This window comes from Gigantopelta aegis, chromosome 4 (assembly GCF_016097555.1).
Source record: "Gigantopelta aegis isolate Gae_Host chromosome 4, Gae_host_genome, whole genome shotgun sequence".
Lineage (NCBI taxonomy): Eukaryota > Metazoa > Mollusca > Gastropoda > Neomphalida > Peltospiridae > Gigantopelta > Gigantopelta aegis.
The window spans coordinates 45808794-45829122 of NC_054702.1; the positions used below are offsets into that span (position 1 = coordinate 45808794).

The 20329-nt window shown below is 33.4% G+C and overlaps 1 protein-coding gene across 1 annotated transcript in view; it reads left to right on the forward strand.

Moving 5' to 3' along the window:
• LOC121370613 (circularly permutated Ras protein 1-like) overlaps positions 1 to 17857 on the forward strand; it is a 39220-nt gene extending 21363 nt beyond the window's left edge. Inside the window, exons 10-16 of the mRNA XM_041495961.1 lie at positions 3229 to 3421; positions 5357 to 5602; positions 6247 to 6360; positions 8087 to 8182; positions 11790 to 11881; positions 15846 to 15969; positions 17087 to 17857. Of these exons, the coding sequence (XP_041351895.1) occupies positions 3229 to 3421; positions 5357 to 5602; positions 6247 to 6360; positions 8087 to 8182; positions 11790 to 11881; positions 15846 to 15969; positions 17087 to 17245 (1024 nt within the window). The 3' untranslated portion in view covers positions 17246 to 17857. The remainder of the gene's footprint in view (positions 1 to 3228; positions 3422 to 5356; positions 5603 to 6246; positions 6361 to 8086; positions 8183 to 11789; positions 11882 to 15845; positions 15970 to 17086) is intronic.
• Positions 17858 to 20329: the final 2472 nt, after the last annotated feature.

The window sequence follows — 20329 nt, forward strand, 5'->3', positions numbered from 1 at the left end:
ATATATTAGTTGCAGATAGTTTTATTACTTAAATCTTAAAGCTAACATTATACCTAAACCATTATATGAAATATATTAGTTGCAGATAGTTTTATTACTTAAATCTTAAAGCTAACATTATACCTAAACCATTATATGAAATATATTAGTAGCAGATAGTTTTATTACTTAAATCTTAAAGCTAACATTATACCTAAACCATTATATGAAATATATTAGTAGCAGATAGTTTTATTACTTAAATCTTAAAGCTAACATTATACCTAAACCATTATATGAAATATATTAGTAGCAGATAGTTTTATTACTTAAATCTTAAAGCTAACATTATACCTAAACCATTATATGAAATATATTAGTTGCAGATAGTTTTATTACTTAAATCTTAAAGCTAACATTATACCTAAACCATTATATGAAATATATTAGTAGCAGATAGTTTTATTACTTAAATCTTAAAGCTAACATTATACCTAAACCATTATATGAAATATATTAGTTGCAGATAGTTTTATTACTTAAATCTTAAAGCTAACATTATACCTAAACCATTATATGAAATATATTAGTAGCAGATAGTTTATTACTTAAATCTTAAAGCTAACATTATACCTAAACCATTATATGAAATATATTAGTAGCAGATAGTTTTATTACTTAAATCTTAAAGGTAACATTATACCTAAACCATTATATGAAATATATTAGTTGCAGATAGTTTTATTACTTAAATCTTAAAGCTAACATTATACCTAAACCATTATATGAAATATATTAGTAGCAGATAGTTTTATTACTTAAATCTTAAAGCTAACATTATACCTAAACCATTATATGAAATATATTAGTAGCAGATAGTTTTATTACTTAAATCTTAAAGCTAACATTATACCTAAACCATTATATGAAATATATTAGTTGCAGATAGTTTTATTACTTAAATCTTAAAGCTAACATTATACCTAAACCATTATATGAAATATATTAGTTGCAGATAGTTTTATTACTTAAATCTTAAAGCTAACATTATACCTAAACCATTATATGAAATATATTAGTTGCAGATAGTTTTATTACTTAAATCTTAAAGCTAACATTATACCTAAACCATTATATGAAATATATTAGTAGCAGATAGTTTTATTACTTAAATCTTAAAGCTAACATTATACCTAAACCATTATATGAAATATATTAGTTGCAGATAGTTTTATTACTTAAATCTTAAAGCTAACATTATACCTAAACCATTATATGAAATATATTAGTTGCAGATAGTTTTATTACTTAAATCTTAAAGCTAACATTATACCTAAACCATTATATGAAATATATTAGTAGCAGATAGTTTTATTACTTAAATCTTAAAGCTAACATTATACCTAAACCATTATATGAAATATATTAGTAGCAGATAGTTTTATTACTTAAATCTTAAAGCTAACATTATACCTAAACCATTATATGAAATATATTAGTAGCAGATAGTTTTATTACTTAAATCTTAAAGCTAACATTATACCTAAACCATTATATGAAATATATTAGTTGCAGATAGTTTTATTACTTAAATCTTAAAGCTAACATTATACCTAAACCATTATATGAAATATATTAGTAGCAGATAGTTTTATTACTTAAATCTTAAAGCTAACATTATACCTAAACCATTATATGAAATATATTAGTTGCAGATAGTTTTATTACTTAAATCTTAAAGCTAACATTATACCTAAACCATTATATGAAATATATTAGTTGCAGATAGTTTTATTACTTAAATCTTAAAGGTAACATTATACCTAAACCATTATATGAAATATATTAGTTGCAGATAGTTTTATTACTTAAATCTTAAAGCTAACATTATACCTAAACCATTATATGAAATATATTAGTAGCAGATAGTTTTATTACTTAAATCTTAAAGCTAACATTATACCTAAACCATTATATGAAATATATTAGTAGCAGATAGTTTTATTACTTAAATCTTAAAGCTAACATTATACCTAAACCATTATATGAAATATATTAGTTGCAGATAGTTTTATTACTTAAATCTTAAAGCTAACATTATACCTAAACCATTATATGAAATATATTAGTTGCAGATAGTTTTATTACTTAAATCTTAAAGCTAACATTATACCTAAACCATTATATGAAATATATTAGTTGCAGATAGTTTTATTACTTAAATCTTAAAGCTAACATTATACCTAAACCATTATATGAAATATATTAGTAGCAGATAGTTTTATTACTTAAATCTTAAAGCTAACATTATACCTAAACCATTATATGAAATATATTAGTTGCAGATAGTTTTATTACTTAAATCTTAAAGCTAACATTATACCTAAACCATTATATGAAATATATTAGTTGCAGATAGTTTTATTACTTAAATCTTAAAGCTACTATCAGACACAGCAGAAGCAAGTAGACCTTGGGGGCTGACTGAGATCGAGGGTGCAAAGCAAAGATTTTAGGTGGTTTGGGGGTATGTTCCCACATAAAATTTTGAAAATTAGATGTCCTGAAATGCAGTTTCCTGCATTCTACAAGTAAATTTTTCTCTGCCTTAAGATTTACTACCAATAATATTTTTTATTCAGAGCCCCCACAGGCCCTCTCTTGCCTGACACTTTTTGCAAAATTCAATAATTGTCACAACCTCTATTTAACCATAAACAGTGCTGTATCTGAAAGCGTACATTTGAAGATAAAGCTTGTTAATACTATTAAATATGCGGCCAATGAGAATTAAAAGACACAAAAGATTTGCAATTTGTCTGTTTCTTGTGAATTTTAGCTGGAAATTGCACCATTACGGTAATCCCCACACTGCTTAAGGGCAGATGTGGCACAGAAGCAAATAACTGATGGTTGAATGTACTTACACTATATTAAATAAAAGTCTCTGTTTAAAACCACAAGTTTAAAATCTCAACATTTCGTCAACTAAATGTTGACATCGTCAGGAGAAAACTAAACTTAACAACAGGAGTTAAAAGATTGATCACATCTAAAGGTAAGCTGACTTACACTATATTGAGTTTTGAACTCTACATTTGCCTCGTTGTGTGCAGAAGAAGGATGGTATCATGGGAAATATAAAAACCTAAAACCAGGATCAACAACAGCAAATGTTTTTGTTTGCTCTTCAGTGAGATGAATTTATGTCTTGAGTCAAGATTAATCATTCGCTTTACTCCATTTCAGTGATTTGCATAGAACAGTTGGTGATCTGAACACAACAGGGTGCACAGCACTGGGTCCAGCTCTGACGTTCTGTGTTGGTTTTGTTAGCAAAATGCCCGGTTCAGAGGTCGTGCTCTGTACTGATGGCATGCCAAACGAAGGTATTGGGTCTCTACAGGGTCAGAGTCAACATGGGCAAAAGTTTTATGAAAAGGTTTGTTTCTTATTTAGTTGGGGGTTAATAAATAGAACTTTTAAAAATCTTTTTTTAATTATCTGTGAAAGTGAATAAAATACAAAGTTGTAGTAATACTCAGAAGAGTATGTAGAGTGGTTTACATCGTTTCTATATATAAATGTGTGGATATGGAAAATTAAAGACTTTTAAAGAAGAAAAAAAAAAACCTCGGGTAATAAATGGAATAACAAACTCTGTACTAGTTATTATTAAATTTATGTCCCTTGAGAAATAATTTTCATTTGTCATGATAAATTTTACAATAACTGTTAACTCATTTGTTACGCTCCATTTACCGCTCAAGTAGAAAAAGGCACTCAGTCTTTCACTGCATTTTGTTCACTTCCTGCTTGTTATCAGTGTGGTTGAATTGATCCTTGTGTTGTACCCTACATCAAAAACTCGTTCTAGCCAGTGCACCATACAGGGCGGCTATATCAAAGGCTGTGGTATGTGCTATCCTGTCTGTGGGATGGCACATATAAACTATCCCTTGCTGCTAATTGAAAGGAGTAGCCCATGAAGTAGCGACAGCAGGTTTCCTCTCTCAATGGTCCTTAACCATATGTCCGACACCTTATAACCGTAAATAAAATAAAATGTGTTGAGTGTGTCATTGAATAAAACATTTCCTAGATCACACAGTTCATAATGCCTTTATTGTCTTGGCTTGATGAAAGCAAAAGGCGAGATGTAGCTAATACACTTATTACTTTACGTATGACCGTGGTAACAGTGAAATTTTACAGTTACATGTAGCTCGAACGTTAAGTTATTACCTTTAGGTCCATTTCTCACAAACTGTAAGTCATAGATTAATGAAACTTGGTTTATAGTTAGATCTATGATTGTCCATGTCAATGCATGTTTAAAAAAATATGAAAATAATTGAATTTGTTTGTTATTTGTTTAAAAACACAAATATATAGAATTTTATTTAAGAATTCACCAAAATTATTTTATGGTTCATGCAAGTATGAACCGAAAAAACGATGTGCAAACTGTATGATTCCGCTTTTTCGGTTCATACTTGCACTAACCAAAAAATAATTGCGGTCAAATCTTATAATTAAATTTATATGCATACTTTAACAATACATAACTGAATTTATTTTGTTTAGCTTTAAATACGCCTGTAGTATTGTTTGTGTAAACTTTATTGATACTTATAGGGTTGCAAACGAATCACTACACATTTTTACATGGATTGCAAATAATTTTGAGGGGAGAATTATGGAAATACATGGTAAAAAGGTCTCAGGTTAGCACATTTTGCCCGAATATCTGTATCATTTTTGCCCAAATTTGCTGGTTTTGCTCCAGCATTTTGTGATATTAGAAACACCAGGATGACCAGACAGAAACACTTCCGAGGTACGGAAATGGATAATTTAAACAATAAAATATAAAATAAAGAAATTTTTATTTAACGACGCACTCAACACATTTTATTTACGGTTATATGGCATCGGAAATATGGTTAAGGACCACACAGATTTTGAGAGGAAACCCGCTGTCGCCACTTCATGGGCTACTCTTTCCGATTAGCAGCAAGGGATTTGAACTTCCCACAGGCAGGATAGCAAAAACCATGGCCTTTGTTGAACAGTTATGGATCACTGTCCGTGCAAGTGGTTTACACCTACCCATTGAGCCTTGTGGTGCACTCACTCAGGGTTTGGAGTCGGTATCTGGATTAAAAATGCCATGCCTCAACTGTGATCTGAACCCAGTACCTACCAGCCTGTTGACCAATGGCTTAACCACGATGCCACCAAGGCCAGTTGAATAAAATATGTCATGTGTGATTTCAGTAATCATAAACAGCTCTAATAGTGAAAAATATGCCTTAGTGTTTAAAAACGAAGGTCTGTCCGTTTAATGTTTACCAAGATCCATTTATGTTTTCAGGTTGGCCAATATGCAAGGTCAAAGGACGTGATTATCAATCTTTTAGCTGTGGAAGGGGAACCCGTAGGACTTCAATATGTCAGTATGTGCGCGATTGCGTCTGGTGGATCAGTGAACATGTTGAACCCATTGGAAATAGTGCGACAGCTTCGACTGATTGCACAGAACGCCGTTGTAGCCACAGGAGTCAATGTGACGTTCTTACTGCATCCTTCAATGGTCTTTATGGAGGATGGGTATCCTTCTGTGAGTCAGCTAGCTTTTATTTACTGCATTCATTTATATTTTAAAAATTATGTTTAGGAATGTATGTTTTTTTTTAAAACCTTGGAATTTTAATTTTAAAAATTATATTATTTAGGAATGTATTAAAAAGAAATTCCTTGGAATTTTAATCTTAAAAGTTATATTTAAGAATGTTTTAAAAACAAATCCCTTGGAATTTTAATTTTAAAAATTATATTTAGGAATGTATTAAAAAGAAATCCCTTGGAATTTTAATTATAGGGAAACATATTTTTTTACATCCATGGTACAATTTTTTTTCTTTTTTTGATGTGGGATAGCAAGTACTGACAAAACAAAATAATGCACGCATGTTAAGTTTACCTCAAGTTGAAAATTTATAAACATATTATTTTAATTGCATAACATATGCATTGCAGATACCAACATTTGATCACAAAAATTTACACATCATGGATATGTGCTACGATGCATATTCGCAAAAGAAAAAACCCTACTTTGTAGTATATAAAAGAGACATTACTAAGAATACTTTTTGGTCTTATTCATATTAATATCAGTGCACATTTTATTGTTTTGAAGATTTAAAGTTGAAAACATAGTTTTTGTATTTATTGGTATGTTTTATTTAACCCGGACCTTAGGACATGAGTCGCCTGGTGAAAGAAGTTGGTTCTGCCTTGAAAGACACAGACCTGACATTCAGATTCAAGACAAAAAACAATGAACAGCTTAATGTCTCTTCAGTCCCTTTCCAGGTGAGAATGTTTTATTTTTGTTTGAAATGTGTTAAAATTCTAATCTTGGACAGGATTGTAATAGAAATCTACAATTCCAGCTTTCCATCACATGTCAGATGTTAATGTCATTGCAGAAACCTGCTTTTCAAGATGTTGACTTTTCCTTGTTTTTGAATTGATTTTGTTAAGTCATCTTTCTGCTACGGTATCTTATTGTTGATATAGATTTTGTTACTTTGTGAACTGAAGACAATGTGCACACATCACTAACACTAAGATTTGCATCCAGAGAATGTCATATAATCATTCTGCAGGGTTTTTTTGTTTGCATTAAAACACACCAACAGCTGACTTAAAAACAGATATTCTTGTTCAGAGCTAAAGAAAGATATTGAAATAACAAAAGCAAATTTTTAACACCTGTCTTTGTATACTACAACATTTAGCACATTCATTTAGACTAACCAGTTTTCTGCTTTGAATGACCATAGTATCGCTTTGTTGTAAAATATCCAAATTATCATATGCCTTTTGAAATAATAATTTAAAAGCTTTTTTGATGCTCATGTTAATTACTTACATAAAGAAAGCCCCTGGGGCCTAATTCACTAAACTCTCACAACTTTGCGATCTCGCAGTGCAATACTAAAAGACTTGCAAAGAGGATGCTTTATCGTCTAGCAGAGCCTAAGAGAGCTTTGTAAATTAGGCCCTAGGGCCCCGTTCCACGAAGCGATCTTAGCCCTAAGATTCTCTTAACCGCATAGCTACCCTATGCACTTAAGTTGATCTTAGGGCTGAGATCACTTCGTGGAACGGGGCCCAGGTTTGTAATTGTTGTCTTAGTCTTGGAATCTGATTAGTCTTACTTCTGGATTAGATACTATGGCACAGATGTGTTAACAAGACATTATGGTAAATTGACTTTAGTCTGCCATTTGTTACAACTAAAGAAATGAAGGTACATGTATTGTTTGGTGTATGTGAGTTTGAAAAACACATCTTTACCGATTGTGTTATTTGTGGTTTTAATTTCCAATATATCCAAGAATGGAAGTTTTTCTTTACATTTTTTTATTGTGAATTTTATATTTTGGTTTAGGTTTTGAAAAAGGATAGTGTCGATTGTTTCAATATTTCCTTTATACTGATCCCAATATATAAATATATATATAAGTAATTAATATTTTTAGAATGTTTTATGAAACACAGTTTTTTTTTTTTTAAGTCTAAGCCCATAGCAAAAACTAAGAAATGCCATTTTTGTCTGGCTGGCGAAGACATGATATAATGTGATCTCCTTTTGTTAATGTGGGCTAGGTATGGCCTTGATGTATGGCGTGGTTGGCCACAAGATATGAGCGCCTATTGCAGTCAGATAGGCAAGGACTGGGATGTGGAGGTGTACATCAAAAGTTGAAAGAAGGGATCTCAAAGAAACAAGATGGGAGTTCACTGGAGGGAAAGGGAAGGAAGGAAATGTTTGATTTAGCGATGCACTGAACACATTTTATTTATAGTTATGTGGCATCAGACAGATGGTTAAGGACCACACATATACTGAGAGAGGAAACCCGCTGTCGCCACCTCACGGGCCACTCCCCCCGATCAGCAGCAAGGGATATTTTATATGCACCATCCCATAGACAGGATAGCACATACCATGGCCTTAGTGGAGGGAAAGGGAGCATTGCTATGAAATCAATATTATTAATTATTACTTACTATTATTATTATCATGTAGGTCCAGATTGAGTACACTCGGAAAGACGGCATGAAGTGTTTGAGAGTCTTGTGCAAGAGTCACACAGTCACAAAGGACAGGAAAACCATGGAAGAGGTATTTTATAACATGGTTATTGACTTGAACGTGGCAGTGTTGCAACTGGAGTTAAAACTTATCCTGTTTTTTAACTTGTATAATGAATAATGAAAATGTAAAACGTAAAACAGACATCAGCTTTTGTTAATCATTTGGTTATAGATTGCTACAAAATAATTAGGTTTTTAAATTTCAATTAACGACAATGTTGATCCATTGAAAATTGATTAATAACTACTATTTAATGCTTTAGAATTATGTAGTGATGTCTGAAATTTGCATAGTGAATTGCAGTGTGATACAGAACAAAATGTACCCTCGTTTGAATTATATTTGCAGACTTTATTCTAGTAATATGAAAAAGATAAAAATATGTAGCATTCACTTTATGGTGAACATTGAGCTTGGGTTAAATTCAGTTTAAGTACATAAATGTTCAACCCTTTTATGGAATATTTTCAAAGTTGATGATCAGTCATCACAACAAGTAGCAAGCAGTCTCCAACTTCCACCTCCTCACATATACAGTAAAGTACTCTTATAACGAACTGGAAGGGGCCATGATAGATTATTTTCATGTTTTTTTTTGATCATGCAGTCATCACAACAAGTAGCAAGCAGTCTCCAACTTCCACCTCCTCACATATACAGTAAAGTACTCTTATAACGAACTGGAAGGGACCATGATAGTTTGTATGGAATATTTTCAAAGTTGATTTTGATCATGCAGTCATCACAACAAGTAGCAAGCAGTCTCCAACTTCCACCTCCTCACATATACAGTAAAGTACTCTTATAACGAACTGGAAGGGGCCATGATAGATTATTTTCATGTTTTTTTTTTATCATGCAGTCATCACAACAAGTAGCAAGCAGTCTCCAACTTCCACCTCCTCACATATACAGTAAATTACTCTTATAACGAACTGGAAGGGACCATAATAGTTTGTATGGAATATTTTCAAAGTTGATTTTGATCATGCAGTCATCACAACAAGTAGCAAGCAGTCTCCAACTTCCACCTCCTCACATATACAGTAAATTACTCTTATAACGAACTGGAAGGGACCATAATAGTTTGTATGGAATATTTTCAAAGTTGATTTTGATCATGCAGTCATCACAACAAGTAGCAAGCAGTCTCCAACTTCCACCTCCTCACATATACAGTAAAGTACTCTTATAACGAACTGGAAGGGACCATAATAGATTGTATGGAATATTTTCATGTTTGATTTTGATCATGCAGTCATCACAACAAGTAGCAAGCAGTCTCCAACTTCCACCTCCTCACATATACAGTAAAGTACTCTTATAACGAACTGGAAGGGACCATAATAGATTGTATGGAATATTTTCAAAGTTGATTTTGATCATGCAGTCATCACAACAAGTAGCAAGCAGTCTCCAACTTCCACCTCCTCACATATACAGTAAAGTACTCTTATAACGAACTGGAAGGGACCATAATAGATTGTATGGAATATTTTCATGTTTGATTTTGATCATGCAGTCATCACAACAAGTAGCAAGCAGTCTCCAACTTCCACCTCCTCACATATACAGTAAAGTACTCTTATAACGAACTGGAAGGGACCATAATAGATTGTATGGAATATTTTCAAAGTTGATTTTGATCATGTTTGATTTTGATCATGCAGTCATCACAACAAGTAGCAAGCAGTCTCCAACTTCCACCTCCTCACATATACAGTAAAGTACTCTTATAACGAACTGGAAGGGACCATAATAGTTTGTATGGAATATTTTCATGTTTGATTTTGATCATGCAGTCATCACAACAAGTAGCAAGCAGTCTCCAACTTCCACCTCCTCACATACACAGTAAATTACTCTTATAACGAACTGGAAGGGACCATGATTGTTTGTTTTCTTACAAACCTTTTGATGAGAACAGTCATTATTTTTGACAACACATGGTTGTTTACACACGTACATGCATTAACAAGTTTAAGACATACGACTGGCTGCTCCCAGGTGATGACCAGATCACCAATGCCATACATCCAATGAAAAAAAGGAACAATCGAAATTGATTACACTGTGACATTTAGTTAACCTGACAATCATTTGTCTGTGACGCGTAAGTGCAAGGGCTGTAAATAACTTTTAGCCGAAAAAGATGCTAAAATTTGCTTAAAACCTGGTGGTTTTTTTTTAGGATATGTAAGAAATAGAATAATACATTTGTTTCCGTTAGATACCATTTATCTTAAAACTCGTTATTTAAGAACATATCAAACTCGCTTCTACTTGTTAGATACATTTTAAAACAATTTGTTGTAAGATAAATGATGTCTAACGGCCACTCATGTATTATTCTCTATATAGCAGAAGTTTGTTGTACACATTTGCAAAAGTTTGTTATTAATATAAAGGAAGATAAAACGGGACTTCACGATCAGTTTGTTCTATGCAGTTGTTCATTCTAAGCATGTTTGTTGTAAATGTACTTTACTGTATTTATAAAACTTAAAAAGAGTTTATTTGTCTAAGGGATTATTTCCACCAGTGAATTAGTTTTTATTGTGCATTTTAAAGTGCATATAAAAGGTTCTTGCTGCTAACAGAAAAATGTAGCTTTTTTTTTTTAAAGACCATGTGTCACAACTTTTACCATATTTTTTACATCCAATAACCGATGCTTAATTAGAGAATAACTAACAAGCTACGAGGAATTATCTGTCCCGAGTGAATGAATGTTGTAAACCCGAGCCTTTGGCGAGGGTTTTACAACATTCATTCACGAGGGACAGATAATTCGTAACTCCTCGTAGCGAGTTGGTTATTCTCTTTATTACCCATTGTCAATTTTAACTGATTTTTAATGTAAAAATTCCTCTGCAGTCTACAACAAAGCCATCAGCCATTACGTCATATAATCTTACGCACATTACATGACGTAATGTAAGTGACGTCGTAGCATAACGGCGTTCTTTTTACAGCCAAATGTTTACAGTACAAAATAATACGACTGTATTTGCATTTGAAAATAATTATTTTTATATATTACTAAAGCCGCTGCTTATGAAAATATACCATTTCATGTTTACGAAACAAGTGAGTCCATTTGTTTTTGTAAATCTTTGTATATCGTATAACGTATGTGTAATCTGACTCATGAATGGAAACATTATATGAATGAAAGTGAAGTTCCGGCCATGACAAGCAACCAACCAAACATCGTGATTTTTAAAGCCAGCCAATCAGTGGCTGTAGAAGCAATCTGCACACTGTGCAGAGATCGAAAAAATATTACCCCGTATATTTGAGCCCATATGGGTAATAATTAATCAATGTGCACTGGTGGGTGGTTAAATAAAACAAACTTCAATATGTTTTGTTAATAAAGGAACCTGTTTAAATGTGGTCACGGTGTACTTCTGCTAAATTCCTCTTTTCTCTTATGAAATGTCATTTGGAAATTCATTTTAGGTACAGTATTATATATATACTGGTGTGTGTGTGTGTGTGTGTGTGTGTGTGTGTGTGTGTGCCTGTGTGCCTGTGTGCCTGTGTGTGTGTGTGTGTGTACATAACATGTATACGATGTACATGCATTTAATTGTAATTTGTTTTATTTCTTATTTGAATTTGTTCACAGGCCTTGGACATGGCGGTTGTTGGTTTGGAAGCCATACAAACCTCAGGCCAGCTTTTGAAAAAAGGAAAAGCTGAAGAAGCTAAAGCTAACATGTAAGTCAAATGAAAAAGAATCATAGATAAAGGTTTGAACTAACTGTAAGAATCTCTTGATAATTAAACTGGCCTTGGTAATAAGTACATGAAGAATTTTTCATGTTGAGGCACAAATGGATTTTCTCTCAATATTCTCTCTGAATTAAAGATAAATAAGGCAATCCATAAGAAGTAACCTCATTTCTTAATATTTAACCACATAGAATATATTATCTATATTTTATCCTAGCCTAGAGCTACATATTTAAAGTATTTTTCGTGAATAACTTTATTTTGCCATAACATAGGAAAAGGGGGATGTGTTTCGAAAATACAAATAGCAAAGAACAAATTTCATGTAATAATTGGTATTTTGTTGGAAAATAACTGATTTCGCATTTTTTAAAGATAAATTGGCGAAATGTTTTGCTCATCCAGAGCTAGCCGTGTTTTGTGCAATTTACTTCTTAAAAATAACATAATAGCAATTGAATTGCCCATGATAAAACGATCAACCGAAAACGAAAATACATTTTACCAATTGGTTGGTTAAATAAGGGGTATAGCTCTTAAAGTAGACACCTCAATGGAGAGAATTAAATATAGTTGTCTCCCTTAGTTTGCCAACAGATTTTGTCAAAACCTTTTACCAAATCTTTTCAATTTATTGATGAAAAATACTTTTTTTGGAGACTGAGACAGATTATTGCTTGTTCTTCTTCAATATCCATTAACTGCAGTCACTAATATAGGTCTCATAAAAAGGAATTGATTTGCAATTAATGCTTAAAACACCTCTTAGGGAAAAATCCAACACAGTCGGTAGAGAAAAGAAAGAAAGAAATGTTTTATTTAATGACACACTCAACACATTTTATTTATGGTTATAAGGCCTCAGACATATGGTTAAGGACCACACAGATATTGAGAGAGGAAACCCCAGGGGTGCACAAATGTGAAATTGTGATGGTTGTCCGGTGGGCAACCAGTAGCTGAAGTTTGGTTGCCCACATACATGTATTTCATAAACATTTTATGAATATAATTTTGCACTGTCATTAAAATGAAACTGAAATTTAAATTAAAATGTTTCTATTATTATCATTATTTATCAGTTTAGTTTTATTCCTTTTTTAACATTATTTATCTACAGCTCATCTTCACTTGGTCTGTCACAGTCATAATACTTTGATGAACTTGATGGTTGTTGGTGTAGTTTGTGGCCTTTCACATGTCTTGTGCCCTTTGCCGATAGCCACCATTCTGAAACGTATCTGTCTGCATTGAACTCGTCATGTGGAGGGCCGTCACAAGCTATTTTCATTAAGTTAACTCTAAAATTATGTAATACTCATTTCAATGGCTGCATCATCCATTCCCAAAGATTGTGACGTACTTTAGCCAACATTATTCAGCACACATTTTTAATGACTGCTTAACCTCTGTGTAGGAGATCGAACACATTAAACACGAGTAATATTCCAAAATATTGTTTTGTAAAGGATACATAATTTGTAACAAACAACCCCCACTATTCAATAACGTGTACAATTCCAATGACGCAAAACGCTGCAGGAATTGCTTAATTGTTGAACGACTCTGGAATACTCTGTAAAACAGTGTACACGTGACGATCTGGATTATTTTGCCACCAAATACATATTTCATATTGACGATATTACTAAACTATTTAACAAAAATACAGTTTAATTTATGAAAATACGAAGAACTTAATACATGAAAAACATGTTTTACAAAATGCAGAACTTGTAAGAAATATTTCATTATTAATTAGACTAAAGCTTGCCAGATTGTGTCTAAAAAATTCACTCGGTAAGCACAAGTCATCAGTATTGAAATGCGTCAACAAGGTTTTTAGGGTGAATAGGAAATATTTTGTAGCGAGAATTGGTAGGAACCAGCTAGTTTGGGGACAAAATATCTGGCATATGGCTTTTCCAAATGCCTCCTGCCAAAATCATGCATGATGGACGCTGAGTGGATGACAGCGTTAGGTTTGTCGTGAAGTTTTGTTTTTCATTTTATTTGTTTTATGATTTTCTTGGTTGCCCGTTGGGCAACTGTTTGACAAAGAATGGTTGCCCGCAACATATTTTGGTTGTCCCGGGCGCCCGGACAACCGATTTGTGCACCCCTGAAACCCACTGTCACCACTTCATGGGCTACTCTTTTCGATTAGCAGCAAGGGATCTTTTATATGCATGCATCATCCACAGACAGGGTAGTACATACCATGGCCTTTGATATGCCAGTTGTGGTGCACTGGCTGGAATGAGAAATAGCCCAATGGGTCCACCGATTGAGATCGATCCCGGACTGAGCGCACATCAAGCGAACGCTTTACCACTGGGCTACGTCCTGCCCCCCCCACCAGTCGGTAGAGGATGCACCAGTCACATCAGTGGACCTGTTCTTTGATTGGGTTTATCCCATTCCAACCACTGTCCCATATCTGATATACAGTGACCATGGTATGTGCTGTCCTGTGTGGAACAGTGCATGTAAAAGATCCCTTGCTGCTGATGGAAAAATATAGCAGGCTTCCCCTGAAGACTGTCAGAATTACCAAATATTTGACATCCAATATCTGATAATAAATAAATCTGTTTTGTTTCGGGACGGGACGTAGCCTAGTGGTAAGGCGCTAATTTGATGCATGGTCAGTTTAGGATCGATCCCCGTCGGTAGCCTCATTGGGCTATTTCTTGTTCCAGCCAGTGCTCCACAACTGATGTAACAAACGCCATGGTTTGTACTCTCCTGTCTGTGGAATGATGCATATAAAAGATCCCTTGCTGCTAATCTAAAAGAGTAGCCCATGAAGTGGTGACAGTGGGTTTCCTCTCTATATCTGTATGGTCCTTATCCATATGTCTGATACCATATAACCGTAAATATAATGTGTTGAGTACATCATTAAATAAAACATTTCATTCCTTTCTGTTTTGTTTCTTAGGTATAACAATGTATTAAAAATGGCAACTAACATGTACATGTATGCTTGTCCATGTGACTTGATAGAGGAAGCACAATTTCATTAAAACTGTCACATTAATTCTTGTGTGTCGCTTTAGCCAGTGCACGACGACTGGTATATCAAAGGCTGTGGTATGTGCTAACCTGTCTGGGATGGTGCAGATATAAGATCCCTTTCTACTAATGGAAAAATGTAGCGGGTTTCATCTCTATGACTGTGTCAAAATGTCCATATGTTTGACATTAATAAATGAATGAGTTCTAGTGGTGTTGTTAAACAAGCTTTAACTTTAATTGTTGTGTTTGTATTTTGCTCTGGAAAACAATTTTAGATAATGGGAAGGTGAAACTGCAGCTTTAAGAAAATGTTTGTTTGCTTCAACCATCATTTTCATAGTGGGCTGGGAAAAGAAAATATTTTAGCTGAAAAAAAAAAGAAAGAAAAGAAAAGAAAACATAATTTATAATTGAAGTTAATTCCCGGGTATTACAAAGGTTGATTTACAAAATATTTGTTTTCATAGTGATAATAATTAAATTTCAATTACAACATAATGTCATCCCATTGGTCCAGACGTAGCAATGGGAGTTTGTTAATTTCTTGAAGAACGTAAAAATTGCGTCATCAGGGAATGTCATATCTGATGACATCATTTTATATGGGCAAGTTGTCTTATTGAGCGTTATTGTTCATGGACCAAAAATAATTCAAAATAAAGTGTGAGGGTTTAGTGTTATTATTTAGCAAGTATGATTCAAATTGAATTTATAAGTATTTTCTTTTATTTCTTTTACGTTCATCGGGATATGAACAAAAAAAGTCATCTGCAAACTTATGTGAGAACAGGTTTGACAGTTCACACAGTTTGCCGATGATTTGTTTTTTGTTCATATCCCGAACAATGTAACAGAAATAACAGACAATCCTAAATTAAGTTACTAAATCCTAGATGAATTATTATGCTCCTCTGTTTTGTATTTTCAGAATATCTGCAAAACGTGTGATGTCTCGTAACTGCAAAACCTCGAGCCAAAAAGAGGATAAATACACATTTTCCAGAAATGTAGATAATATTCTAGAAGACTTGACTGAAAATGCACAAGACTGGGTAATTATAAAATATAACAAGTTTAGGATCAAACCTTAATGAAAAAAAAAGAGATGGCACAATTTCTTAGTATTCACTGTGGTTTACTATCTTAAGAAAGATGTGAATTCCAAATTTGATATGTATTTTGTGTTCCTATTTTAAAATGTTTTCTAAATTTAGTTTTTTTTTTAAAATGTCTTTCATTGCTCTTAGTTAGGTTTATGGAGTTTAAGAATGGACTTATTCAGTGATTCTCTTGTTGTGGGGTGGGACGTAACTCAGTGGTACAGTGCTCGCTTGATGCGCGGTCAGTCTAGGATCGATTCCCGTCGGTGGGCCCATTGGGTTACTTCTCGTTCCAGCCAGTGCACCACGACTGGTATGTGCTATCCTGTCTATGGGATGGTGCATATAATGATCCCTTGCTGCTAATCGAAAAGAGTAGCCCATGAAGTGGCAACAGCGGGTTTCCTCTCTCAATATATGTGGCCGTAACCATATGTCCGATGCCATGTAACTGTAAATAAAATGTGTTGAGTGCATCGTTAATTAAAACATTTCCTTTATTTCTCTAGTTTGTTGCATTATATGTTTGTCTAAAAAACCACACATTTGTTTACACATAATTAATCTGCCGTACTACTGGCACTATGTATTCTGTCAAAATGAATATGTATAGGTTTGTGTGAGTGTGTATACGTCTTGCTAATTTTACATCTTTTTTTTAATCAAAAAGAAAAAGAATCTTTAGATAATAAAAGATTTCAAGATTATACATAGAACATGGGAGGGAGTTCAGAAAATGATATCAGTATTGAGGTTGTGCTTGGACAAAACATTTAATATGTTGTGGACAAAGCTAAAGAAGTAGATTGCAGAGAAATGTTTGTGAGGGCGCGGGGATAACATTTAGTTTCTGTATCTTATTAGCCATATGCATGGTTCAAGATATCTTGGCATATACCAAAGTGATACGTTTCACTAAAACGCCAAGTGGGACATAACACTTAACAATTGAAAATGATTTCACTCGGAACATAAACATGATACGAAATGCAAGCTCATTTAATATCCTATAATTGTGGTCACTATTATATTTCTACATCCCTCCTGTATTTTGTTTTGCCTCCAACAGGCTACTGGACAGTTACAGGACAAGTCGGCAAATGTTTTTGCAGGATCAGAGAGGATGGCTTTCCATAAAATGAAGGGAGGGAGCAGCAAAGCTGAAGTCGTTCAGAAACGAAAAGCAGATAGCAAAGTCCGAGATATGTATTATGGCTACCAGTACTGAGCACATGTACATACTTCCAGGAGTTTAGCTCAGCATATCCTGTTATCAGTATACATTTATCTCAGCACATGAGGTCAATGTAGCTCAATAAATGCTGTCACCAGTGTACATGACTTAACTGCACATAGTTTGAAATATTTTACATTTCATCATCAGCATATTTTGGACTTTATCAAAATGACCGTATGTTTGACATCCAATAGCTGATGATTCAGGGCTACCTCTGGGTGAGCAAAACAATTCGCCAAATTATCTATTAAACTTAAAAAATTCCAAAAATTGTCAGTTATTTTCTTAAAAATGTCAATTATTACATAAAATTATTTCACCAAATTAAAATAAAAGACCTCACCAGACATATACATTAATTACAAGTGAAACTGTGGGCAGCAATACCCGGCAGTATTGTGATCATACCTCCTTGCAGGTGTTATATTCATAAATATGTGTTTAGAAAGAAGAAGAGGAGAGGAAAATAAGGAAAATAAAGGAGCTTGGATCAAATACAGCTATGCACTGTCTTTAGAATGTTGTATGCTGTTCAAGAAAAACTATTTAATGGTTAAACTAGATTATATCATTTTTTTTTTTTTTTATCTACGTTAGGTAAAATTTGTGTTTCCTACAATGATAGTTTTGTAATCAAAGTACATATACTGTACTGTACTGTACTGTACATACATTTATTTAACTGGTGATGACAATTATTATGTAAGTTTTTATGTAGGGCTAAAAATGTGTTTTCAAGAACCCTACCTACATATATGAAAATCACTTGAATAGACGGAATAGTCTTCATTATAATATACCTAAAGGTTATGAAATGGTTTATTAAATTTATTTAATTCATTAATATTGGGTCCCCCCATTTGCTCCCAGAGCGAAGGTGAAAGTGGGGCTTTGTTTGCGTTTTTTTTTTTTTTGGTTATATACAGAATATAATTTCTTCACACCTACTAGACTATTTCCAACTAAATATGATGATGAATTTTGGTTATTATCCCAGGAGCCTGATGAACAGAGCCCAAAACCTAAAAATGAAGCCAATATTAAAAACTATTTTCTATTTCCAGAAAGTTGTTACTAAATAATCTTCATATATGTAAAAGTCAGTATTAGATGGTTTATCAAATTTTAGAATTTTCTTAATGTTGGGACCCACAGGGAGGAGTGAAGTTTACTAGAGTTGTGTAGAAAAATGCATTTAAACTAATTTATTCACAACTACTAAGAGTATTTTCAACTAAATTTGGTGGGAAGCTTCCTTGACCAATGGAGAAACAAAATCATGAATTTGGTCATTCTGAATTTCACATACCAACCCCCCACCCCACCCAACCACAAGAACCCACTCCTGGGAAAATGGGTGTCCTACATTGTGTGAATGGTAGGTGGGATCAACAGTTTACCCAGGTGACCTAGGGCAGTTGGCAATGCCAAGGATGGTGGGTGGGGAACACTGGTTCATTGTCTTAGAGAAAATAGAAAACACACAAATACCTACTGTCACATGTTTCTAAATCTAAACCATACTCAAACTATACAGGCGGGGGTGGGGGGACACTGGTTAATTGTCTTAGAGAAAATAGAAAACACACAAATACCTACTGTCACATGTTTCTAAATCTAATTCATACTCAAACTATACAGGCGGAGGTGGGTGGGGGTGGGGGTGGTGGTGGGGGACACTGGTTCATTGTCTTAGAGAAAATAGAAAACACAAATACCTACTGTCACATGTTTCTAAATCTAAATCATACTCAAACTATACAGGCGGAGGTGGGTGGGGGTGGGGGTGGTGGTGGGGGACACTGGTTCATTGTCTTAGAGAAAATACAAAACACACAAATACCTACTGTCACATGTTTCTAAATCTAAATCATACTCAAACTATACGGGGTGGGGGGGGGGGGGACACTGGTTCATTGTCTTACAGAAAATAGAAAACACAAATACCTACCGTCACATGTTTCTAAATCTAAATCATACTCAAACTATACGGGGGGTGAGGGGGGGGACACTGGTTCATTGTCTTACAGAAAATAGAAAACACACAAATACCTACTGTCACATGTTTCTAAATCTAAATCATACTCAAACTATACAGGCTTATATTGGCGACATAAGAAACATTCAAACATATTGATAGGAAAGACATAGATGTTGATAGAAAGAGATATACATGTATGTTGACAGAATGTGCTGTGAATTGGAACAAAGAAAGGAAGCTGAAAACAACATTTCCAAACTAGCTTCTTGTTTTTAAAAACATTGGTTTCAAAGTGTTTCTGCCAAGGGGACCAAAGTGTTAAATTTAAAAAAATATTATTATTAATTTTTGTTTTTAATATGTATTTTTCAGTTTGGGTTTTATTTTTAAAGATTTGTTTTAATTGCATCTTTACTCATGTTGGTCTTTTGTATTTTCATTCTGTTTTACTAAGCAACAAAAGAAATACAATGTATTAATAACATGTTTCAAGACACTGATGTGAATGAGAACACTGAATTTGTGATTTCAAGCTCACAGGCATAAAAAAGAGAGATTCTGTGTTAATATCATATATGATTTTTGTTTTTTCACTATTATATAAGGATGATGTGCAATGTATTTGTGTTTACTTGTGTTTCTTAGTAATGTTCCAATGATCGATTATAACTGAATATTGATCGGTTTGGCTCTTCCGATTTGATGATCGATTATAAAACTCCATAATCGATTGTGTTGAAAATGTTAACTGTAACTGTTGCTCCAGTTGGGAATTGATGTAAGAATGTTGGGGCTGGAGTTTGTTTCCATGTGTACATAAAGAACAATTATACTAAATTGTTATTAAGGGTAAAATAAAACATTTATAGGGTCTATACTAATGGACACGACAATAGGTGCACAGTACTTATAATTCAAATCCTTTGTACATGTATGTATGTTCATATATTTCTAACCGATTATGTTATCGAAAGTTGATCGATTGGTGTCAACCAATTATAATCGATGATCGATGATGAAATACCAACCGATTCCCATCACTAGTGCTTCTTTTATCACTTTGAAATATGTATAGTATTTTACATTAACCATTA